The 26,194-nt window shown below is 46.8% G+C and overlaps 1 protein-coding gene across 1 annotated transcript in view; it reads right to left on the reverse strand.

Annotated features, from left to right (window-relative positions):
* Positions 1–26,194, reverse strand: part of EPHB1 (EPH receptor B1) — a 144,785-nt gene that overhangs the window by 103,554 nt on the left and 15,037 nt on the right. The window contains exon 3 of the mRNA XM_039256473.1: positions 17,289–17,624. Coding sequence (XP_039112404.1) covers positions 17,289–17,624 — 336 coding nt within the window. The remainder of the gene's footprint in view (positions 1–17,288; positions 17,625–26,194) is intronic.

Here is a 26,194-nt window from a genome sequence, read left to right on the forward strand (position 1 = left end):
TGGGGACAGAAGGATAAATAATAAAAAGCCACAGCCCTCCCCTGAATATCCTTGGCATGTAGCTGGAGTCAGGTGATAAAGAGGCAATCATAGAGCAGGGTGATCCAGAAGCGATCCAGAGCCACAGATAGCAAGGACCTCCCAGCCGCCAATCAGCACATGGATCCGGGAGAAGCTGCCAGAGGGTAAGGGTCACCGCTGCCTACACTGCTCAGATTTACGGTGATGACAGATGTTCACAGGCCCCCTTGCAGGCTGTTCATCTTCCCACGGGTCACTCTAAATGTCTTCCATTTTAATTGAGATGGGATTTAGCACATGGGAGAGATAAACAGAGTATTACACTTCCTCCCTGAAAGTCCAAGACAGCTTACATTTGGTGGTCTGACACTGGTGATCACCTACAGCGACAAACTTTTTTTCCTCCTTCTCCAAGTGCAAACGCCACCTCTAAATGTGGTGTTCTGCATGCTATAAAAGCTTCCAACAAAACTGAAAATGAAAATGAGTGCAGATATCCACTCAAACACCACCTAGGAAAACTAAGTCAGATTTGAGAGGGGTGGGAAGGTTAATGCCAAGCAGCAGCCCCTCAGAACCCTGAATATCCTGGTTTCAACAGTAAGTCCTTTCTTTTCTCCATAAACCTATGTTCTCAGATGAAGAAAGTTTCACTGAATGCTTGAAAAGGTCTCTGCATCACAAGAATGCTCTTCACTAAATTAAATACTCTATGCAGAGAAGAAAATGAAAATAAAGAGTTCAGGGGCGCCTGGGTGGCTTAGTCGGTTAAGCGTCCGACTTTCGCTTAGGTCATGATCTCGCGGTTCGTGGGTTCGAGCCCCACGCCGGGCCCTGTGCTGACTGCCAGCTCGGAGCCTGGAGCTTGTTTCAGTCTGTGACTCCCTCTCTCTCTGACCCTCCCCTGCTCACGCTGTCTCTCTCTCTCTCTCCCAGAAATAAATTAAAAGAAACATTAAAAAAATAAATAAAGGGTTCATAATGTCATTGAAATTTAGCAAAGAAATAAATATGGGCCATTCTTTAGAAAAAGTAAGAATAAAGAGTTACCCTAGGGACTATTTGGAAGAAAGGCTAAAGGCTCAAGAAGGATGTATTTGTCCTAAAGAGGAAATCCCCAAATATCATCAAAACTTTCCTGCACTCCTTCTTAGGAAAATAAAGAGGCTGGATACAACAAGAATTTAGGATACAAAGAAGAGAATAGAGAGGCAAGGCAAAATGTCCTGTCAAGCACTGAGTAAAATAGCTAGGTTCAAAAACAACCAGAACCAGAATGAGGAGTGTCCAAAGAAAGAGGCTACCACCAATAATAAGAGGCCCTTTAAATGTGTCAGAAGCAGGGGTGCCTGCTGGGTAGCTCAGCAGGTTAAACATCTGACTTTCGGTTCAAGTCGTGATCTCACAGTGTATGGGTTAGAGTCCCACATCAGGCTCTGGGCTGACAGCTCAGAGCCTGGGGCTTGCCTCAGATTCTCTGTCTCCCTCTCTCTCTGCCCCTCCCCTGCTCATGCTCTGTCTCTCAAAAGTAAACAAACAAACAAATAAATAAATGAATCAGAAACAGAGAGAGACTTAACGTCCATTGGTCAAGCGGTTGGGGGATGGAGAAAATGCAAAGGCAGGCTGAGTCCGTGAGTCACTGCCTCTTATTCACCAACGAAGACTTTGGGGAGATCATACTCCCAAACTGCTTTTGAAGCAGGCAGATCCAAGATAGTATATCACATACAGCAGAGAAAGTGTACAGAATGTTCTTGCCTGAGCTGACAAATGAGATGTGGATAAATTGCCAGAACAGGATGGCCCCGGCTGCAAGTTATGAAAAACCACACAAGTGACACCAGACAAATGTGGAACTGGACCCAAACTGGTCACAGGTCACCACCTATGGCCTCTGAGCTGGGCCTGGCCAGGCACCACTCAGCCTTCTGTTGGTAAGAAAGGCTCCAAAGGAGATCGCAGTGCTTGTGGTCTGGGAGGGTGGCATGAATCTATGCCAGGAGTTATCCACAAATCTGAAACCTTGAGTCTTTATGTATGGAAACCTTGCTGTCACATCTCAGGTTCACCTGGACCATACCTTTTATGTTTAGGACATTCCTTGGCCATTCAATGTAGTTACAAACTCAGTCATATTCAACGTTTTCTGCTGATCCTTTCTGTTATCCTTATCTGATAAGGGCATACCCCCCTCCTCCAACAATTAAGCATCTCAAACCCCAAGATATGAGAATGCGTTGATGCTTTATTTTCTAGGACAAGTACTAAGTTCTAATGCATTATCTTTGTTGAATAAAAATTGCCTCCTAATGTCTTAATTGATTTTTGTGTTAAAATAATTCAACAGTTTTAACCATAGTCCATTTGGAGAAATAATAAATAACAGTTTGCTGTGTTAAAATATTGTAAGACAACAAAAGTACTTAAAGTAGTTTTAAAGAAAAATAGCAACAAACACATACTGTCCAAAATTAAGTCGATCTATTGCAGTAAAATGCCTCAAGTGTTCGTAAAAATATGAAACTTGGATTTCAAAGTTTGGCATCTACAGCAATGTTGCTTCTGCAGATAGAAATTGTGCCAGGGGCGACCTTGTTCTGAGACCACCTCTCACTCACCTTAGGAGCTACGGTGCAGGTCACAGCTGAGTCCCCTCTGCCTTGGCTCAGGTGACAGCCCTCATAAGTCTCTTGGAAGATAAATGACCTCTCCACTTAGGGAGACTTTCATATCTGAACTTGCCAAGGAGGCCCAAGGAAAGAGGAGCCCGCCTTCCTTCCTCACGACAACTCATGCTGAGCAGGGTGGGGGAGCACTCCTGGCCCTGCCATGTGTCTGCAGCAGACGGAAGGTCCTTCCAGTGACCCCTCAGAGAGATGCTGCTGTCCCAGACTGAATGGTGCACCTCTGAGGTTTAGTAACCTTCTTTACCTTCCCAGGCATTGCTTTTTCTAGGACACATGTCCCTAAGTTGATGGACATTTGAGATGTTTACACACTTTGGCTGTTGCGAATAATGCTAAGAACATTCATGTACAAGTTTCTGTGTGGACCTATGTTTGCAGTTTTGGGGGTATATATTCTAATTGCAAAATTGCTGGATCACATGGTAATGATAACCTCTTCTATTCTTTCTGGAAAAGCCTTTTCCAGCCAAACCATCTTTGGACTAATGACCTGCTATCTGTTAGACCACAGACGCCAGCTATGAGGTAAACAAGGCAGGGTAAGGAACAGTCAGGGCCCTAGGGCCCAGTCCAGGACAGTAGGAATTGGCAAATCTAGAGAAGAACTATAGGACATGGAGGCGCTGTAGAGACATGCGGCTTCCCATTCTGCCATCTGCTTATAGTGCAGTCTTGGATTAAGGTTACTTAACCTCTTGGGGTCAAGTTCATCAACTGTAAAACAGGAGTATTAATCCTTATGTTATGGATCTTTCAAATGTTCTGAGGGTAAACCCTGTATGGCCCATAGCTCCTTCCACTTAGAACTAGTCTTCCAGGCCAGGGGTCTTAGCAACCACCTCACAGTCTCCTTCTGATCCACTACTCCTGACATATGCAGATCAATGCCTGGGCAAAGTTCCGGAGGTAAATGTGAAAAGCACAATCCAGTGACAGTTGTGAGTATTTATTTGATAAATATCTTTGAAGGGATAAATAAACATGTCTGCCCAGTCAGAATGGAAGTGATGGAGAAGAATAGCTTGGAGAAGGGGAAGGTTAATGGCAGGGTTCCCCAGAGGTTGGTCTGATAAGTGCTCCAGAAGACAGATGGTTTCCTGTGACATCTCAAGAGGACTGAAAGTTTTTCTTGGAAGTAATCTAGGATGTAAACCATAAGGTGCCTTGTCCTTGAGGACAAAGAGACCTTTGGCTCAGAGGAGAGGATTGGTCATGGCCCACCCATCTGATAGTGTGAGTCAGGCCCAGGGGCCATGGATGCTTCCTTGCCTCTGTCCTGGTCCCCCTCCTGGTCTTGTCACCTGTATCTCCTCACACCTGATATCCTGCCCCACCTCTCTTGTACACTTCTGGGCCTCTTCACTTCAAACCACAGTGCAGCCAGATGAATCTTTCCAAAACTCGATTCACCCAGGTTCCTCTGATGTTCAAAAATCTTCAATGGTTCCCCATTGGAAAAAGTCCCAGTGTCCGCTCTACCATTTTAGCAGCGTGGCAGCCACTGGTCGGTCCAGGCATGTCCTCCCACTGGTCCATAGAAAATCCCACTGCTTTCCTCTAACTACTCCACACACCATGTCCCAGCAGAACCCAGCTTTGGGGATCTCTGACACATCTTTTCATAATCCAGTAGGCTTCAGAACCACACACTACCCTGCCTTCACCCCAGCTTGACCACGCCTACCCCTTCTCTCCTGCCTCCCCACTAAAAGCCCTTATTTTAGTAACTCACATTAAGCTGTAACTGCCACCTTGGGACAGATCTAACTTTCCAGGTGCTCATCTCTGCTCTCCATCACTGGAATAAACTCTTTAGGGGAGAAGTCATGTGTTTAGCCTCTTCCTACTGTGTTAACACATAACAGATATTCCATAAAGGTTTGCTCTTAGTGGAATGTTTTCAGTCTCTTCTCTAAAGACACTGGAAGTAAAAGGGTCAGAAAATCATGTACCTGTACCTAACATGAATAGTGGCCCTCCAGGGAGAAAGGTGAAGGGGGCAGGGGAGGCAAGGTCGTGAACTGCCTACTGGGGAGCAGGTGGAGTCTACCTGGGGAGGAAGACAGACTGGGTCTGAATATAGCTGTCCTGGAGACTGGGGGACAGGAGCGCTTCTACGTGGCCCAGAGGCAGAGGCCAGGAGGCTGGAGTCATCCGTACCTCACTAGGAGGTTTCAGCTGAAATGCTACCTTGACATTAGCAGTTTTCTAATTTTCCTTTTTTCTTTTTTTTTTTTTTTTTAAGAGTCATGGAATCCTTTCTCCCAACAGAATTTTCCCTGAAGCATTAAAGGAGAAACAGAACAATTCAGCTGCTCAGGGTGAATCAGGAGCAGGAGTCCTAGAGCCCTGAAGCCAGTCCCTTTCCTATCTTCCCAATCCAGACTCTGAAGGGCTCACAGAGAGATCCAAAACTGCTGGGAAGCCTCCACAAAGTCCCCTTGAGGCCTCAGACTAAATTATGGGTGCTTGTAAAAGGTGTGGGTGATGAGATGGGGACTGAGCAGTTGGGGGTGGTGGGATATCTTGCTCCTTACATGAAATGCATTCTTAGGACAAAACTAAAATCTAGATTTAAATGTCAACTAAAGACTTCAGGCACACCAGTTACTGAAGACAAAGAGGAACAGTTTGCACACAGACGGACTGTGCAAATGAGGAATTGGGTTTCCTCTGACATTTCTATTCTAGGAGATAACTTTGTCGAGAAGGTATTGCTCAGATAACAGGTTCTCCCTCTGATGATGAAAACTCATTTCACTGCAGAAATATGCTTGAATTTTACATTAGGAAGCCTGACTCATTAAATATTTTTGGTGCAGTAACACTTCTGGCCAAAGTAGATTAAACAAATAAGCAATTAGTTTGGAGACTGGATATGAATACAAAAGCAGAATTAATTATGTTTCTAATTGTTTTCTCCTATTGTGGACAGTGGCTTCTTGGCTTTTGCTCTGGGCTTGCCTTGAGATGATCCTGACGCCCTGTTCCAATCTCCCTCTTCACCTTGGAGTCAACTAAGGACAGGACTGCTTTGCGGGGGTGGTACCATTTCGATTCTGTTGTAGAATATTGGCTGAGTCTCTCCATGGGCTCAGTGGAGCAGGAGTGGGAGAGAAAGTGAGGGCTTTAGGCCTGGGTGGCTGAGTCAGCCCTCTATCCCAGAAATGTGCTCCCATCTTGGGTCCATCCACGAAGGGCCTGGTTCCAAGATAAGGGAGGGGGTGAGACAACTGGGGGGTGGAGGCTGGGGGCCGTTCTGGGGATGCAGGTTTACAGCAGAGGTTCTCTTTTGTGATGTTAGTGCTGATGAAGGTGGGGTTCTTCGTTGGGATCATCCAACTGACTCTGCTAGTTCTCAAAATGTGATCCCAGTCCAGCATCATCTGGGAGCTGGCACAAAATACAGAATCTTGAGCCCCACTCTAGACATACTGGATCAGAAACGCTGGTGGTAGGGCTCAGCAATCTGTGTTTTAACAAGCCCTCCAGGGGATTCTGATGCACACTCAAATTTGAGATCTATTTGTCTAGAAATCAGAATGTAAAACTTTGAAAGGACATCTGAGGTCATTTGGTTTTCTGCCAATTCTTAAAATTTATGGATTTGAGCACTGAAGGCTGGAGGAAAAGTGACTTCCCTAAGTCCTTAGCAGGCAAGAGCAGAGTAGGAATGATGGTTCTGGCCATCACTCCCCTCCCCCTGCACTCAGGCACTAGGCACTAAGGATGCCCCACATGGGGTGGGGCAGGGGCACGGGGTGGGGGGGCAGTTCCTCAGAGATATCAGGGGTTCCCAGCAGGGAGGTGGAATTGTGCGGAAGGAAGCATCCCTGCTAGTGGGGACTTGGGTCCCTCCTAGGTCACCCCACCTGGCTCTCTCACCCTGCTGGGGTAACTAGAAAGCACACTAGGAAATGGCCCTAAGGATGCACACCTGAATGCTGTGGCCCTGTGGCAGTGGGAGGCTCTAGAAGGATATGTGAGTGTATGAGGGGCACTTGTCAGGCGGTGCCTGTCTCTGCGCAGCGAGGCTGAGGATGGACCCGTCAGCTCTGCCTCTTGCAGGCCTGTCATTCTTTCCGGGTATGGGAAGCACAATGGCAGCTCCCATTTGTTGCATGTTTGATCACAGAAGGCAGTTCACAGAATGCCTGGCTCTGAATAGGCCATGGGAGAGAGCAAAGGATACCCTACAGCAGGTTGTATGCCCCTTGCTCCCTGGCCGTCACCCACACATGTTCAGCAGGGCACCCCCCCCCCACCCAACAGCTGGGAAACCCACCACCATCATCCTAAGACTGACATTGTCACTACTGACACCAGGCTGTGCGCTGTGCCTGTAGTCTCTGTGACTGTCCTCCTTGAGCCTGGAGATGGAAGTTTTCTGGCCATGGGGCCCAGACCCCCTCATCCTGCAGGCAAGTTTCCATCCTGCAGTGCCTAGCTGTGAGCCCCTCTCTGCATGTCACCATGCCCACAACGGTACAGGTCTCCCTTCCCTTGACTCTGACTCCTGGGGACACGTTGGTCCTGCAGCCCTCTGAAGGGTGGTGGTTTACAGTTTCATGCCCAGCACGGCTCTGGGTCGAGAAGTGGGCTGTGTTTCCAGTCACTACTTCTACATCATGCTCACCATCTTCCACACCCTCTGTTAAATGTCACTCAGCTGGGCCACCGCACTCTAAGCCCGGGGCCACTGTGCACTCCCTTCCATCACCAGTCCCTACTCATGAAGATTTGGGCTTCTGTCTTCTCCATCCCAGGACTGGCCCTTTAGTGAATGACTTCCATGTCCACCAGAATAGTGTACTTTCTGTTCTCCGACCCCCACAACTCTTCCCCATCTGCCCCTTGGATTCAGCCTCACCTGATGTTCCATATTCAAAGCCACAAATTCAAGTTTTCTCCCTCCTCTTGGCAACCTGTGATGAGCCTAGTGCAACTTTTGTTGGCCCGTCTACCCCACTTGGCCCTGACTTCCACCCCACGCATCAGCCCTCTTCCTTACTTGCGTCTCCTCATTCAGCCCAGTTCCATTTTTGCAAGAACATAATTGGCAACACTCTATCAACCCTCAGGTGGGAGTTGCCTTTACCTTTTCTGAGGACACAACCAACAAAACTCGTCCCTAGAGACATTCACAATTAACTTCATGTAGGGTCAGCCATGTTCTGCTGGGAAAGTCTCGCAACAGGGCAGATGGGCAGCTTTGTAAACACATGATCACTGGCTTCCAAGGAGCCCTCACGCTTTCTAGAAATGCAGAATTTCTCTGCTCAATCCCATCTTCCCTTCTCTGCAATGGCACTGCCAAACTTGCCATTCTCAAACTTTGGACCTCAATACTTCTCCATTCACCCTCAGCAACCAAGCTTATCTCCCACATTGTAGAGAAAATATCCAACTGCATAACTAATACCTCGACTTGGGAGCTCAAAAGCTCCACAAATCACACATGCACAGAACTGACCCCACCTCCCCTTGCCACCATCCCTGAACACTTCTGGGAGGCCCTGGAATGTTTCCTATGTATTTCCAAGCCATCCACTCAATTTCCTGCTGTTTTCTCTGTTAACTATGTTGGCTGCCTGTGAGACACCCCCCTAGGAAAGCTATTCACTAAGCCACATTTCCAGTTCCCTCCCTGAGGACCTGTGGCCATGTTCAGCACAAGCCCTACAACCTCTGAGAGCCGGACCTCCCTGTTGCACTGTGGCACCTCATCACCTAGCCTCAAGGCTGCCTGTTGCACTCAAACTTCATCCTGTTCCTCCTGCAAAGCTGCCTCCCACTCCTTGTCCTGGGCCCTCACTCTCTTCCAGAACATCAGATAAACAACAGACACCTGGACGTCTTGTCTCCATCAAGTCCCCTGCACACTCATCTCCTCACAAGCTTCCCTCCCCACACAGCAAATCTGTTCTTGCAAACGAATGCCAGTCTGCCAGTTTATGAGGCACCAAAGACCATGAACATTATATAAGGCCAATCAGGACATCCCAGAGGAGAGGACACCAAGCTGACGTACAGGAGTTACTGGAGGAGTGAGATCTGGTCGTTTCCCTTGGGAGTCATACAGTCTACCAGAAAAAATACAGCCTTAAGGACATGAAAAACTAATGTACATTCAAGAACTCACTGTGTCATCCTTATAACTAGTACAGTTTGGAGAAGGACAATACACACATCAAGATTTCTATGGGGCAGATATACTCAGAGAGGGCCCTTGTTCCCTTGAGTTTTTCTGGACAGATACAGTATTTGCTATGGAAAGAAGGAAGGAAGGAAGGAAGGAAGGAAGGAAGGAAGGAAGGAAGGAAGGAAGGAAGGAAGGAAGGAAGGAGGGAGGGAGGAGTGAAGGAAGGGAGGGAGGAAGAAAGAAAGAAATTTTAAAATCCTAGGGCTCAATTCTATCACTGATATCCTGCAGCTCAGGTCTCAGAAGGAAACTGATCCCAAGGCCAGAGGGTTGGCAAGAGTCTCTCTTGCACTGGAAAATATTTGTGGTCTGGTGTTGCCTTTATTTACCCAGAACATTTCATGTGCCTTTTTTCTCCATCTTTCACATCCGCTCTGAGAAGATGTTAATTTTCTGAAATTAAACACTTAGCTTGATTACTGTTTTGTTAATTGCGGCATTCAAAACCCCTGGTGCTCCTGCCTGTTTAACGTGGCCGGTGCTGTGAAAATGACAGGCACGGAGTTGGCATGCTGGTGGACAGACAGCAGCGTTGGTGTACCATCTCCCTACCCCCAGCTTTGCTTGCCCCAACAGCTGGGTCCTTGCCCATGAGGGAGGGGCAGCCCAGGTCACAGAAGAGGGTCCCCCACAGAGCCATGTTTTGGGAGAACAGTGCCCCCACGAAGTTGCAGGTCTCGGCAACATCTGGAAGAATGTAGAGGCGTAATTCCAATCAGAGCACCCGCCTAAAGATGTTTGAGGAAGGAAAGACCACAGAGAGAGCTCAAGCTGCACCATTTGCTGATGCCTGGGATGAGGCTAAGAGTGAGGCATCCATTCATACGTTTGCTTGATAATTCATTAATCCATTCAATAAACATTTATTGACTTCTATTATTTCAGGCACCTAACTAGACACTGGGGAACAATAACCAATAAGACAGATACAGGCATGCTGTCCTGAAGATTATGGTTGTGGCTCATGGAGCTGACACATGCCAGAGGAGGGCAGGGCAGACACATCACGGGAACTCCTCCTCCCTCCCACGTACTTTGCCAAGGCCACGGGGCGAATGGCAACTATCTCACAATCCAGCTAGAAGTTCCCTCTGTGAGTTCCCTCCATAAGGAGGGTTATTGCAATCTCTTTGGATTTCGAACAGGGTAAGGAACTTACTACAATCTTACTGCCAGCAGTGTGTCCCATTTTTATTCAACAAGCCACATAGTTGGAGTGCCTGGCCCAAGGTGGAGTAAAATGAGCAATGGTGCCCCGAGCCCCACAGCCCTCTCATCAACCCAGCAGGGATGCAAGGCAGGGCATTCTCAGCTGTTAGTAGCATCCCCAGGCACTGCTCACAACCCAGAACAGGGAGAATACCCACACGCAACAACCGCACGGCCCAGCAGATGATATCTGTCCGTGAGAAATCCAAATTGGTCAGTTAGTGAGCAAAACAATAGCCCACCCAACACTGTCACTCTTCAGCAGCAGCTGCGGCAGGCTGAGATGCTCTCTATGGATGGCATGCGGTTCCATCCTAACTTTTGTAAAGTGAGAGTTGGTGTCACAGCCGGTTGTAGGACCAATAGCCTGGTGGAAGGTGCTCCTCTGTTCCTGGTGCTTAAAGGGGTGTATGACCCACAGAAAGCCTCCGTGATGTTTGCTGAGAACCTGAATGAATGGGAGCCCCTAGAAGCAGGAACCAATGAATTGGCCTGTGGAAAGCAGTCACAAGGCTGTGTTGAATGAATGAATACATTTTCAAAGTTGAAGTGCTTAAACAAATAAACAAACCCCTCTGAGTATGGGTGAATCTCTCTGTGCTCCTCTAAGTGGATCAGAGCTGCTGGTATCATCCTAAGATCATTCCCTTCAGTTTTCCTTCTAGAAGCCACAGAGGAGGAAGGTATCTAGTCAGGTGGCTGGCTGTCACCACCCTGCAGGTAAACATTTATGGACTAATTCCTATGTAGGGACTAAAGGATCCTGGCAAATACTTATCAAGTCTCCCCATGCCTAGTACAGTGTGGTCCCTCCCTCAAGGAGCTGGGGTAGGCAAGAAAATCTGATTTTCCATAGTGTTCACCATCTAGTGGAGAGTCCCAAGGCTGCAGGGGTGGAAGCCATGACTCTGACCCTGAGCAGTACTCCTGCTGACCTACTCTGCTCCACAGACAACACAAAACTGTTTGCAAATGGCCCAGACCTTTCTGAGGCCACTTAAAATTTCCTTCTCAATGTCAAGGCTTAAGAAACAATAAAAACAATCTTTTTAGAATTAACAATGAGAAGAAACCAATGAAATGAGCTATGAAATTGAATAGAACAGTGAAAATTTCATTTACTTAAGGGTTTTAAACTTTCTTTATTAATTTCGATGAAAGTTTTCTTTAAAGTCATTTCAGTCTTTTTAAAGTTCTGACTCAATCTTTCCTCTGCTTTGGAGCAAATTTCGCCTACTAATTTCCAATGAGACCAGCCCCTAAAAATGAACTGGTTTCAGCATATGGATCTTAACACTCTAAATTTTTACAGGCAGCACTGTAATATTGTTTTAATATTTAATTTTGAGATTTACATAATATCTTTCCTCCAAAGAGCTCGATATATTGCAATATCGTAAAATTCCTTTTCATATTCAAAGATTATTCTTTATGCATGCAAATACTATATTTAACCAAGGAATAATGCAAATTGGGTTATGTGTTCAGAGGAATGGGTGGGCTAGGTAATTCTTTTGTAGAAAAAGTAGCATCTCTGAGTGACTTTAATTGTCTAGGAGCTTCAAAAATGCCTTAAAAATGGACAAACTACTGGGGCTTATGACCATTAATAGAAGGAATGCACTATCTTTTAAACAAAATTAAGCAATGGGTTGTGTCCGTGGGCATAGCGAATATCTTAATATTCCACATGCAATAGCACAGTGGGGCATACAGGGACTGTGCATAATATAAATGTAAGATATAGATACTGCTGATGGCATCATGAAAGTAAGGGGCAAGGTGCTGCTTCTCCAAATACAAGAGAAGGAAGGACAGACAGGCTCCGTGGAGCGGCAGGATCAGTCTGTGCCAGTTACACAGGTTCTGGCTCCGCTGCCCTCATCAACTCACTAGGACTCCACTACTCGCCTTTCTAAGGCCTACTCCTGCCTCAAAGAATGGACAAACCCATACCTGCCGTTTATCTGGTGGGGATGATATCAGTCCCAAAACAAACGAATGGGGGGCCTTGGAAGGAAACAGCCTAGGAAGAGAGTCCAGCAAATTGCCATCTAGCTCAGAAATGATGCTCATCTCCCTGTCCATAGCATGGTTCACAAACTCACTTTCTGTCCCATTTCATTTGCTTGTCACAAAAGCACTCGGAAGCAGGTGTCATTAGTTGCATTTTACAGTTGAGGAAGGAGGGATCATCACTCATACGAGTGATATGAACTTGAATGGGGGTCCAGATGCAGGGACCCCTGCTGCACCTCTGCCACACCCAGCTCAAGAGGTGAGAAAGGTGACTGCTCCATGGTGGAAAAGGGCTAGACCCAAACAGCACACATGCCACTCAGGCTTGGCTAAATCAGAATAGCCCTCTAAATTAGAGGCCAAATCTAGAATTGGATTTGTTAGGCTCTCAGGTGCTTTAAAATTTTCTAATTAGTTGTCAACATTTTAAATCTAGGCTCTCAGCTTTTAAGTTCCGGACCTGCTGGGTGTGGCATCACTTGCTGGAGCTGAGTGGAGGTTCACCCTGTTCTCTACAGTCCTCTGTGGCTCTCACAACTCCCTGCTCCCTGACACTTGTCCGTGCTTTGCTCCTCTCCACCACCAGCCAAACCTCGGGGGCCTTTGGGTTTGTTCTCTCTGGCTTAGATGGTCCTAAATTCACTGACTTTATTTTGCGGCAAGTTGATTTCTAAGATGTGCCGGTCTGATTTGTCTTATTTATTTTTTCCAAGATTTCCTCTGAGGTCCCCTTCCCCAACTCTGACACTCTGAATCTAGTTGGCAGAAAAGAGAAGTAAAGTTTGTCATTCACTTTAATTCTCTCTGACAGCCAGATGATCCAGCCATCAGTCTGAATCTGGGGCCAGGTGCCAGAGAGTGACTGCAGGAGTTAGTGGTGATAACAACCTCTCTCCGATCGCTTGGCCACTGGAACAGAGAGAGTTCCACCTGAGCTGGTCTATTTTAAACTCAAGGCAGTTGAATTCAGTGCAAGGCTGCATCCCTGAAGACCTCAAGTAAATCTGAGCTTGCATAATTCATGACCAATCCTGACCAAAGATGATGGACATTTTTTTTTGACAGCTGAAGTGGCCCAGCTATGTGGCAATGGCTTAAAGGGAGCTTACAACTTACCCAGCTTGCCGTAATGCGATTTTTGATCAGTTGGAGGATAAAATGGCCACAAATCTGAGTTTGAAACCTAGAAACATCATTGCTGCCTGTGAGGCGCTGAGCAAATTCTGAAAGCACTCTGACCCTGGTTTCTTCGTCCGATCCACTTCAACTTTGTAAAGAACTTGGCAGACGCCTGGCATATTGAAGATGCTAAAAATAGTAGTTCTCTGCCACTGCCTGTGGGCTGGGTGAGGATCTGATCCTGATACTCTCCATGCAATATGAGATCCTTGAGTAGTCATGACTATAGACATGGCTGAAGCTGTTACGGAAGGAGATGGAAGCCCTCTGCATCTCAGGACCCAAAAGATCCTTCAGTGTTCCCTATGTGATGCTTGTCTTGGTGTGCACTACAGACCAAAAGACGATTATAACATCTCCTATGGTCCTAGATCACAGCCCGGAGGGTCAAGAAAAGCCTCATGGTGACTTCTTCTGATGGACTGATGCCAACCAGTCCTTATGATTGGATACCTCAATCAGCTAAGACTGAGCTTCCACTGGGCAGGGTTCATGACGGCAGCAGAAGGCAGCATCAGTGAGTTGTGCCTGAGCGGCCCTGAGAAAGAAGGGCATGGCAATTCTGTGTCTGAACAGTAAGAGCTGCATGCCCAGCCATGAATGTGGTCTGCAGCTCCCAAGCAAAGGAAGCACCAGCCCAAAGCAGCAATCAGCTTCCCAGGATAGAGTCTGATACTCATGAGCATCAGGCTTCAGATGAAGTCCAAGACCACCTAGCAGCCAACTTATCCAAACACTTCTCTTGTGTGACCTTTACTGACACACACTGTCAAGATTCAGTTCACCCTGGGGGACACCTTGGATCCCTCAACAAACACACACTCATCTCTGTTCTGATCCAGAGGCAAGGGAAATCTTTTATGGTTCCCTGTCACAAATAAAATTGTGGAAGAGTAACAGAGGGTGCACAGTGAGGTGCCCTTCTGAGCCGGAGGGCACAGGCTGTCTCTGAAAACCCTCTCCATGCTCAGAGGGACTGCCCACTGTTAAGGGCAGGATACAGGAAGGCAGAATCAGAGGTGATGCCCTGCTGTGCCCCTTCTAATCCTAGATTCTCAAACCCCTTTAAGCTTCTTCTTCCTTGTCCGACACATACAAACAATGCCTGAGGCATAGGTAACTATGAGGATCAAATGAGTCCATGTATTCCAAAATTCTCTGTCAACTCAAAAACAAAACAAAACAAACTGACAGACATGAAGTGTTAAGCTATGATAATAATTATTCACTTCTCCTCAGTCAGAATCCATTCAATGGTCCCCAGTTATTTCAGTTTGGGCAGTTCTGGACCCAGAACAGGTCCTTGATAGCCCTTATCATTTGATTTAGTAATTGATTCCAGGACAGCTCTGGATCAAATTCTTTACCTTCCATCTACCTACTCATGACCCAGACAGTAGGACAGTGGTGGCAGGGACCATGCCATACCATGAGGTCAGGGTGGGGGTGCTGAGCTGGACCTCACCCTGAGTGGAAGAGCTCAGGGGTCCCTGGAAAGACATTAGACATGTCATGACTTGTGGACTTGCATGGGTCCATCTATCCCATCCGTTAATGGATCTGAGTGATATGGCTTTTATGATGCCTGCTATTTAGTTTCTCTTTCATCTCTTAGAAACGGTGTCACTCATTCAGGTTTCTAAACTGTTTTAAAAGAGAAAGAGGCCCAAGTGTTTATTTTGAAAGATCTCATCTTTTAAAAGAGTTATCTATTGGTTAAGAATAATTTGCACTCACACGTGGATCTGCCAAAGTGCTGTGATAGCACCAAATTCCTCAGAGCCCCAAAGCCCACAGATTAGGACCTATGGGCCCCCTTGTCATTTGTTTTGTAACAACCATATGCTACCGAGAAGCACCCTTCTCTTATTGACTATAAACGTTCTGACACCCAAATTCCAGAATTCCCAAAAAGAAATCATAGACTGGAACATGTGGATGGAGCTGGGACCCCCAAATCATGGAAGGTTAGGAACAGAGGGCCCACTGGACGGGGAACAAAGGCCATGAGAAATGTGCTGGTGGAAGCGCAAATGAGCGAAGATCAAAACAAATGTTTGGAATGCCGGCAACACTGGGCCCCTTGCAGAAGCCCTGGTCCCTCAGCGCCTCTGCAGCCCGGGAAGTTGCAGATGGCAAGACAAGCAGATGGGCAGGTTCGGGAATAGCAGGGTAAGGAAAGGGAGGGGCAGGAATCAAAGCAAACCGCCATAAGTGGCAGGTTTGTTCGCACATTCTTAGAGAGAGAGAGCAGACAGCCAAGCCCAGCATGACATGACAGCCTGGCAGGATTATTAGTCCCAGAAGCTGGGACACTAAAATATTTCAGCCAGTTTTCTGCCTTAAACTCTCCAAGGGAAACACTGCTGACAAAGGCTGCCCATGTTCCATGCTCAACGTGATGCAGAAATTACCATTCCTTTTCTTTGGGTGAGACAGACTGTCACAACCTTTGTCTCCATGGCACTGGGGCTGTGGTCACCAGCTGGAGACTTCCACACTTCCACGCCTATTTTCTCATGGCACACGCATGCATGCAAACACGTGACCATACACATACATACAAACATGCACACACGAACACACACATGCTCACAGCAACAACGCAGCCATCTGGACAGCTATGCTCTCCTACAACACCTTTTTTTCTCCTGAGTTCTGACAGCTTAAACCCAAGAATCATCTGCCATCAAAGATGCCTGGGATTGAAAGAGGCAGAAGGAGCCTGAGGATGGGGAGGTGAGGAGCAGACAAGGACGGAGTGGAGAAGAGGAGGTTAGGAAGGGGGAGCTGCATGGAGGGAGAGACAGAAAAGAGACGTGCTTGGCTCCAGCTATTCCACTAACAAGCTGTCCTTCTAGAATTTGTTGATTGAAAAAAATCCATAATTCCAAATAAGATCACAGTCCATTGCCCACGACCCCTATTGCCTATAGACTTTCCCTCTGCAGTCTTGCACCATCACCCCAGGGGAGAGACTGCTCATTTCTCTCTAACTCCCTTGGTATTTACTGCATGTGTACGGCACACACGCTTAGATTACACCAGGCTGCAGATTCGTATTTTGTGTCTATGCCCCGTAAATTCTTCACTTAATAAGTTTTATGGGAAGAACGGTGGTGTGCAAGTATCACTGTATTTCTCACAGTGTCTAATCCGCAGCTGGGCCCATGTCAGGCACTAACTAACCATCTCTTAAAAATGAGTGAGTAAATAAATAAATAAGTGAGTGAGTGCATGAATGGGCTGGCTAAATAGACATTAAAGGAAATGGATTGTCACACGAGGTGTAAAAAGTAATAAAGAGAAAAGGTCAGAAGAGTGAGAGATAGAGAAATAAAGAGAAGAGAAGAAAATGTGTGGTGAGCTGTGCACGCCACAGGGATGCACTGGCCATCAGGAGTGATCTACTGCCAACTACCTGAAGTCTCTATAACAGTGGAGCATTCATTTAAGCAAACTATACAGGAGAATGCACTCTTGAATTACATGGTTTAATTGAAAAATAATCTATGAAGGCAATCCTCACTTTATCACACGATTTCTGGGAAGCTTCCTTCATTGGGTTTTCTGATAAAGTGGCACTGGTTCTCAAGATCATGCAGGGTTTCCACCCATCCATCTGTCTGTCCATACCATCCATCCACCTGTCTGTCCATCTGTCTTTCCAAAGGCATTTGTTGAACCCCAGCTGGATGCAGGGTACTGGGTTCTGTGCTGCTGTGGATATACCTCTTTTATGCTGAGCATGAAAATACCCCTCAGAACCCAGCTCACTCTCAGAGGTGAAACACTATTTTCTGCCATGTTTCCTCCATGTCCACAAATGCCCATCGCCTGACACCTTCACTCCCGGGAGGAGGCCTGAGAGCAGAATGGGTGTGGCTGCAGCTTCGTTCCTTCATAGGGACGGACAGGAAGCCAGCCACAGAGACAGACAGAAGGAGCACAGGTGCCTCCAGACTCACCGGCTTGGTTCGTAGTGATGTTGACGGAGACATGCTGTGGGGGGAAGGGGCTCTTGCTGGAGACTCCATTGACGGCCTGGATGTCGAAGGTGTAGGGGGTGTGGGCCCACAGGCTGCTGATGGAGACACGGCACTCGGTCAGGCCCAGCTGCCTGGGCACAAACTCCACGTTGTCGTCACAGCGGGAGCAGCTCCGACGGTCTGCCCGGCACTTTCTACAGATGATGTTGTAGGTCACATCATCCCGCCCGCCTGTCTCCCTTGGTGGATGCCACTCCAGGATGATAGATGTCTCATTGACGATGGAGATGACATTGCGGGGACCTGATGGGACACCTGTAGGGAGACAAAAAAGGGCCCAGTGAGGCTAGGCAGAAGCTTCCTCCTCCAGCCTCTCTCTATCTGCCTTTGGTGTATCTCCTTCCCTGTCACACGCATGTATCACCTCCAGCCTGTCAATCCCAAATCTCCATGCTATAATCCATTCCAAGAACATATGGTGGACAGAGATGACAACCTGGCCTAAGCTCTCCTCTCAGTTGTCCCAGGGGGGACAGTGGCAATCATGTGTGCCAAAGGAGAGGAGGGTGCAGAGATTTGGGTTCAAGCCCTTTGGTTTTCAGGCCCAAGGCACTTCCTCTAGTCAGTGTTAGGGTATAATATGTATACGTAGTAGACACTTACTGGATTCCTGTCTTTTCTTAGTTGGTGTAGAACTCAAGGGTTGAGGGATGGGAGTGGCTCATCAAAAGCCCTAACATATCCTGGCATCCTACACAAAACCTCACACAATTTGGAGTCTGCATGATGTTTAGGTGCTGGGGGTATTTCTCTGTTGCTGCGAGATCACCTGGATAGATGAATATTCACAGTGCCCAAGCTTTAATGAAGATAAGAAGCAAAGTTGGCTGGGAGGTTCATACAGCCACCAGGTTTTACCCCATGACATGAGAAGAGCATAGAGGCTTGTTCCAGACATTCTGCTAGCTGCTTTACACCTATCTACCTGGGAAGATATAAAAATTAATTCTATTTTACAGAAGGGGAAACTAAAACTGAGAATGGAGACTGGCTGTGGATCATATGGTCTGTAAGAATTGAAGTCAGTATGGAGACCCATGTATGCCTGACCCCAAAGCTCATGCACTTAACAGTAGCCCTACGCTGCCTGTTAGGAAAAACAGCTACCTTTTCCTACGAAGGAAAAGCTGTTTCCCACTCTGGCCTTACACTGGTATGGTACTCCAAAGATTGATGATCAGATCTGTTCACGGATAACAGGAGATCTGAACAGACTCTCACTCCTACAAACCAGTAAGACTCATTGGGAGTCTTCCCAAATGCCTTGTTAAATACTAAATTCTAGAAAACCTAGTCCTTTGTAGGAAGGCAACATATCTCTGAATTAACAGCCACAATGCTGGGCATTTTGAGAATCTCCGGCCCAGAAACAGAACAGATCACAGCCCTAGGTTCCCAAGCTAAGCACTGTATCTCCTCAGTGTCTAATGATTAAAAGGAATCATACCCAGAAGCCCCCCTTCTGAACAGTGGGTCTGCTGGAGCAGCCGCTCTGGATAGTAATGCATTCAGAATTCACACACGTGACTGTCACCAGTTGAACGAAGACATGTGTAAAGTGGTTCATGCTGAAGACAGGAATCAAATGCCAACAAACAAAATGAAGGAATAACAACAAGGTCGGGGGGCACCACGGAAGGATTCTGTGTTGAATCAGTCAACGGCAAGCAGCTAGAGCAGAAAGCAAATATTAAATCGATTCTATTAAAACGTGAAAGAAAATCAGTACTGTACTATATAAAGCCCATTAGGCCTGAGCTAAAGCACAACTTTCATATAGGCTTGTGACAGGGCAGGATTCATGAAGCATTTTTACTGAAGTCTTGCAAATAGCGTTCAAGAATTCCCACCCCATCTGCCCAGGGATAAACATCCATCTCATCTCAAATCAGCACACGGCTAGGCTGAGAGGGTAGGTGGCATGGTCATTGGTGGGTTCTTACTCAGCCGCGCCAGCGTCACCTCACGCTGTACTATTCATTAATGTGCATATTGGCCAGTGCCTGTCTTGGACACGTTTGTTTGCTCAGACTGATGAGATGTGGACCACAAGCTCCCAGTGGTCAGTGCCACTGCTCCCTGTCTCAGCAGACAGCCTAGCCTCTGTCACAGGCCACCATCTCTCACACTCATCACAAATACATCCGTCCAGCGCTTGCTCTCTGCTGGGTGTGGAAGGCTTCTCTAACAATGTTATCTTACTGCATCCTTGGGATGCCGTCGCTGGAAAGCAGCCTTGGGTGGCAGAGCAGAGATAGGTACTGCCCGGGAGAGTAACCACCCATCCTTCTCACCCTGTGGAGGCCTCCCCATGTGAAGTATCTTCCTTCTCCCATGACCTTAAACTTCACCCTCTCCCCTGGCTCCATCCTCTCCACTTAAACTCCATAAATGTTTGCTATTTTATTTTTTAAAAATATTTTTATTTATTTCTAGGAGAGAGAGAGAGACAGCATGAGCAGAGGAGGGTCAGAGAGAGAGGGAGATACAGATTCTGAAACAGGCTCTAGGCTCTGAGCTGGCAGTCAGCACAGAGCCCGACACGGGGCTCGAACCCATGAACTGCGAGATCATGACCTAAGCGAAAGTCAGACGCCTAACCGACTAAGCCACCCAGGCGCCCCAAATATTTGCCATTTTAAAAGCCAAAGCACCTTCACTGGCATCTCTCTACCTTGCATGCCTTCTCTTCTTCACCCCCTGGCCAGGCTTTCTAAACTGGAGGCTCTCCACTCTCCTCGCTTGGCCAAGCGCAGCTCCGATACTCCCCACCCCTTTGTCACTGTTTTTCCTTTGGCATCCCACCTGACAAAAGCAGGGAACACCATTCAGTCCTTCCCTTCCCTGACACCCTGCATGATCACCAGCCAGACCCTGACAGTCACATTGTCTGTGTCCCCCACAAACAGGCTGTCACCACAGCAATGTCCCATCTCTTTGTCCTCAGAATGTTCCCTTCCTCAATATCTTCACCCCTTCAGAATTCCAGGCCCTGTGGACTTTCTTGCCCTAGAGCAACAGCCTTCTTGTCAATCCTCCACTTCGGTCAGAGTGTGGGTTCTGAAATGTCCATGAGGTCACCATGTTCCCCTGCTCAAACTGAAGTTGCCCAAAAGTTTACTTCCTTTCCACATCCTTCACGTCCCCATGTAGTCGTGTCATTCATGATCTCATCCCTGGCCACTTGACCCTTGCCCTTATACTGTGGCCTGTAGGAAGATTCCTGTGCTTTCCCGTGCACACTAAATTCTCTTTGTGCCCCTGGGCCTCTGCACAGTGTTCTCTTCTGTCTGCAGTTCCTTTCCTCCTATCCATTTGATGAACTCCTGCTCACCCTCCAAGATCTAGCACTCGATTCCACCAGGAGGCTTCTCTGATGCCTGCAGTTACTTACCCCATCCCCCACCTGTGGGCTTCCGTAAGCCCATTTCTAGAAGCTAACACAGATTCCATTGTTGCACTGTGATGTTCTCTTCCTCTGTGCTGTCCTCACCACGGTGTGGCCTCCTGGTGGGCGGGGGCTTGTGGCTGGCTTGTCTCCATGGGTGCCCCAGCTCCTTTGTTCAGAGGAGGCCTCTCACACTTGGTTTTGACCTCTGCTCAGGGTGTATGACTTAAGATCATCCTATCCCAGCATGAGATGCCCTGCTGCGGGGCAAAGGAGGATACAGCTGTGGTAACAGTGAAGACCTACTGTTTATGGCCCTGAGTGGTAGAGGCTTTAGTGAGATAAAAGTGGCAAGTGAGAAGCTGGTTTGGAGAGGACTTCCTCTTCCTTGATACAGTGGTGTCCCTAGCAGCTGGGAAGATCCCATTTGATGTTGACCCACATCTACTCCCCACTCAGGAAGAAAAGTGGCAGGTTTCCAAGAAGATTTTTCATGTTTATTTAGACACAGCCTTCATATAAAGCAATTACTGCACCCCTCTCTTTCATGGCTGCTTTCCAGAGCAAATCCATCTGTGGGGCATGAATGCATGCCCTCTAGGGGTCATAGTTACTGATTCTAGAACTGCTGGCATCTGAATCTTTTCCTTTCAAGGAAAGCTAGAAGAACCAAAATATGTCTTGATGTGTGTCCTTTCCTGCCATGTCCTCAAGAGTAGGAGTGTGTCTTGCTATTTCTGAGCCCAGCACAGTGCCCGGGCTCATAGTACATATCTCTAGAGACAGCCCAAGTCTGGGCCACAAACAATGATTGGGATCCTGTTCACTACTCACTCACTCCTTTAACAAATATTCCCATGCTATTCTAGGCACTCAGAGGTTAGGAAAAAGCCAGACAGACAAGCTTCTGCTCCCATGGAGCTTACATTCTGGTGAGAGAAAACAGATAGGAAAGAAGGAAACATAGAGATAAATGAGATAATTTCTGATAAAAATAAGTGCTATGAAACAAAATAGCCCCCAGGTTAAGACTGCCTCCCAACGGGGCACCTGGGTGGCTCAGTTAGTTAAGCATCCAACTCCTGATTTTGGCTCAGGTAGTGGTCTCATGGTTTATGAATTTGAGCCCCACATCAGGCTCTGCACTGACAACTTGGAGACTGCTTGGGATTCTCTCTCTCCTTCTTTCTCTGCCCCTTCCCTGCTCAAGTTCTTTCTCTCTCTCTCTCAAAAAAAATGAATAAACATTAAAGAAATTAAAAAAAAAAAAAAAAAAAAAAGCTTGTCTCCCAACAATGCAACAATGCTTAGCTCCTGCCCTTTTTCCTAGGAGGCCTTCTCTGGGCAGGGCAAGCTAGGGCCCAGTCTCTGGGTGGCTAAAATGGCAATGCTCCATCAGCCTAAGGATAAGGGCACATTCCTGCCAGTAGGCTGCTCAGCCTCACCTGTGTTTGGAGAGTCTAGCCAGAGCACATTTGGTCTCTGAATAAACCTCCCTAGAGAAAGGTGCTAGGCCACCTCTACCACTCCAAGCACCACTCCCTGGGCTTGAGGCCCTACCCCTGTGGGGAGTAACTATCCAGAACCAGAGCTCCATGCAACATCCCCAGGAAGGAGGCCAACTGAGGCAACCAAACAAAAATGTTAAAAGGCGGAGTTGAGAGGGAGGTCAGAGAGAGAAGAAAATCCATCTCCATCAGCAAAAGCCCTCAGTGCATGCAGTGGTAGAGGCTAAGAGCCACAGTCCCCTTGTCTAAGCCCCCTGCTCTTGCGTCCGTGTCCTCGTTTTTCTTAATTACATACAGACAGGCTTTTTGAAGCTTTTCTGATCTGTTGCCACGGTTACTACTGATGAAAGCTTCCTGTGAAAAGGGCTAAGGAGACTCAGTCCTTTTAAAAGATGGGAAAACCACTGAGTTGGCTTAAGTGGGAGGGGCATGGTAAGCCCTGGGTGGTGGGAATAGGGTTCTGTGTTTTCCAGAATGTGTCTGAGAGGTTGGCTCAGCCTGTGTGAGTACAGTTGGCACTGGGGCCTCAAAGAGTTAAGAAGAAAAGATCCTTCTAGAGACACAGGATTAGCCCAAGTGTTGCCATACTGAGACAGAATCTCCTGCTTCTTAATGTGATTTGGGCAAGATGAATTTTTTTTTTTTTAAAGAATAGAGAGGCAGGGTGGGTGGAAGAGAGTGGGTGAGTTTATTTGTAGGCATTAAGCTGGAAATAAGAGCACTCCTGAGTAATCAAATGGAAAATCTGCTGAAAATAGGTAAGCCCTGAAAGCCAATTCCTTTATCAGGAATCTTAATAAGGCCAACTTCCTGGTCTCAGAATTTAGTTGCGAACTTCAGCCTGGTCCAAGGTGCCAACCAGGCAGGGTCCAGCCTTGCTGCACCAGGATCTATATCTGTGCATCCCTCCCCATGAGGAGCTGGTGCAGGTGACAACAATGATGAGGTGAAGCTTTCCAGGGAGACCCCGTGTGCAGGCTGAGATCCTCCAGGTTGTGTGAACAACAGCTTGAAGGATTTGATGCAAGAAAGAAGGAAGGGAAAGGAAACGAAAGAAAAGAATTTCATCAGGAAAAAAATGGACAAATGCTAAAACACAAACATGGGTTTTCAGAGACTCTGAGAGGTTCATAGTTCTTGAAACTAACCAATGAACCCCCTAGATGTTCACAGCAACCGAGTTCAGAAATATTCTCTTGTTGGTGAACCTTGAGATGGTGAACTTCTAAGCCTTCTGAGCCTACTCTCATCTGAAGTGATAGTTTTAAGGATTTAATGAGGCAATATACCAAAGGAGTTCAGCTCTATGGCTTGTACACAGAGGAACTCCTATAAGTACCAGTTGCTATTATTATTAGTATTGCCATTATTAGATGATTTGGAACCCTATACCATTCATCCAATTAAAACTGATCTTGTGCAGCCCCTCATTCCTTGAGCAGAGACCCTATTCCCAGATCTGTGCTGCGCACTATGAAAACCATAAAGCTATGTAGGCCATAGCCCATGATGCTGGGGAACCTAGATGCTTTCTAGTGAGGCAAGACCCCACCCCTGGAGTCCTGGAATCTGTGGACACATACAGTTAAGGATCAAAGTAATTAATACAGACACAGAGTTACAGATGTCTGGGAAAAGATAAGATCAATGCAGAACAAAATATTCAGAGATGGTGTCTGGGAGTCTTGTCTATAGGCTGGAGCTACATGTATAGACTTGGAGGCTATGTGCTCTAGCCTATACACTTTAGGGTAACTAATCCCTGCTAGCACAGTCAGGAAGGAGGAGAGTCCTAATGTTGGGCATGGGGCTGTGTCTCCAGAATGGATCTAGCTCTTTTTTACTTCCTGTGCTCCCGTATATCTACTCCCTAGCCTCTCAAGAGGTGGTCTGACTTTGACAGGGTATCTGGGTTGCTTGTCCTCTCTCACCTGTGGGCAGGGAAATACCTCCTTTACTCCTACAGCAAACTATATCCTCAACTCAATATTCTTTTAGGAGGAAGGACTGAGATACAGTCTGGGAATGGGCCAAGAAGGACAAATGATACTCAAGATTCTTAAATACTTTAAGTTAAGAGTGCAGAAATAATATTTTTGTGGCTGAGCAGAGTCAAGATGGTAGTTTGGAAAGCTGACTTTATTAAAATACTTTAATAAAGGCTAAGGGTTAAGAGGAGATGGAAAGGGAGATCATAAAATGACATCAGGAGTAGGGATGGTGCAAAAACCATGGTGTGGTTTTTGGCCCAGGAAGACATAGGTGGGGTGGCCCAGGATTGGGTACCAAAAATGACAGTACTATTGGGACATCCCTTTACTTATTGTTCACCATGACACAGATAATTAAGACTATGTCTGAATAATTGGGAAGCTTTCTGGAAAAAAGAGAAAGTTCTTTGAGATATTATGGAGAGATATATAGGAGTCTAGGAACAGAGGCAGACATGGATATGGAGCTGGAGAGTTATGGCAAGCTCTTTTATGGAGGCAAAATATGCAGCAAACCAGGTCAGGCTGGTTGTTATGCCTTTGACCTCAATACTGCATACAGAGCTGAAAGCAGGATAGGTTGGAAGATAACATAAGCCAAAAGAGGGAAATTTTGCAATCAGAAACCATGAAGTTAACTCAGATTCAATTGTAGTTCCTTCTATGGTAACTGGTTATTTGAAAACAATACCAAACAAAGAAACTTCTCTTTATTCTTTTAGGTGTCATGTGTAGCTATGACACTCCCCAGCCTAAGTTCAGCTTTCTCTCTCCCTCTCTTTCTATCCTGAGACACCAATTCCTCTCCCATCATTCCTGCACTAGGTGTAGAATTCCTGGGAGAGACTGGACAGGAATGCCCACTGTCCTAAAGGAAAGGGTTGTGATGTCATGTACCATGCTGGTTCAGAACCTTGGAGAGGGGTATGTGCCTGTGTGCTCCCATTCCCTTCACAGAGGTGCCCAGGACAGCAGGGGGGCAGTTGCTAAGGTTCTATGTCAGGCACTAATAACACCACAATAACAGGAGTCAGTGGCAGCCGGAGTTTTCAGGTCTTATTGAGGGATGCGGGGTGGCTGTTTGAAGACGAACCAGAAAACCACAAGTACTTTATCAGAGACCTGATGCTGAGTAGTGGCATCAAAATGGGCTAGTGAGGCATCTTCCACTCAATAGTATAGTAGAAGCTTATAAGGGCTTGACTGATATCCTTACAAAAAACAGACCAAGGACTGTCTACAATTTGTGAGTGATGAGCACCAGACATCTGGAACACTGTTTTGCTTAGTGTGAAGATGGTAGTGTGTCAAGTTCTGAGGTGTCCCTTCCAAAGAGGCAGTTGTGCTGGAGGCCTGAGGCAGCAGGGCTGGAAAGTTGAATGGTGCCTGTTCCACTGCAAGCAAGACACCCTGAATGGTCCCTTCAAAATATAAACTCCCCTTGGGGCAGAGAGGAGAGGTAGTTGAAACCTGGGGAATTCAGGTTGCTTTATTTTTCCTAACGCTCCTAGATCCCAGTATTTCCAGAGACAGTTTTATGCCACCTTTAGAACCAGTTTAAAATGAACCCAGGGACATAAGCTTCCTGTGGACAGACACCTGTGCCATCTGCATGGACATCAGAAGGATAAGACATTGATTTGGTGGAACTTGTTTGCTTTATGCCACTGAGTGATTAATATCAGCTGTTTTTCTAGAGTATAGTCCTACAACGATCATTTCCAAGAGCAGAGGTTTGGTTTCCATTTCCTGGAGTTCTATATGGAATCCCGAGTTTTGTTTTAATAACAAGCCTTATATGCAAAGCACTACCTTAGGTATTTTGGTATGTTATTTAATAAAACCCCATCTCCCAACTTTCGACGAGGTAGGAACTATTGTACCCATTTTACATATGAGGAAACTAGCTCAGAGACATGAAGGAGCGTGCCCAAGTCA

The sequence above is a fragment of the Hyaena hyaena genome, unplaced genomic scaffold (assembly GCF_003009895.1).
Source record: "Hyaena hyaena isolate Hyena2069 unplaced genomic scaffold, ASM300989v1 scaffold_575, whole genome shotgun sequence".
In the NCBI taxonomy this organism is placed as follows: domain Eukaryota; kingdom Metazoa; phylum Chordata; class Mammalia; order Carnivora; family Hyaenidae; genus Hyaena; species Hyaena hyaena.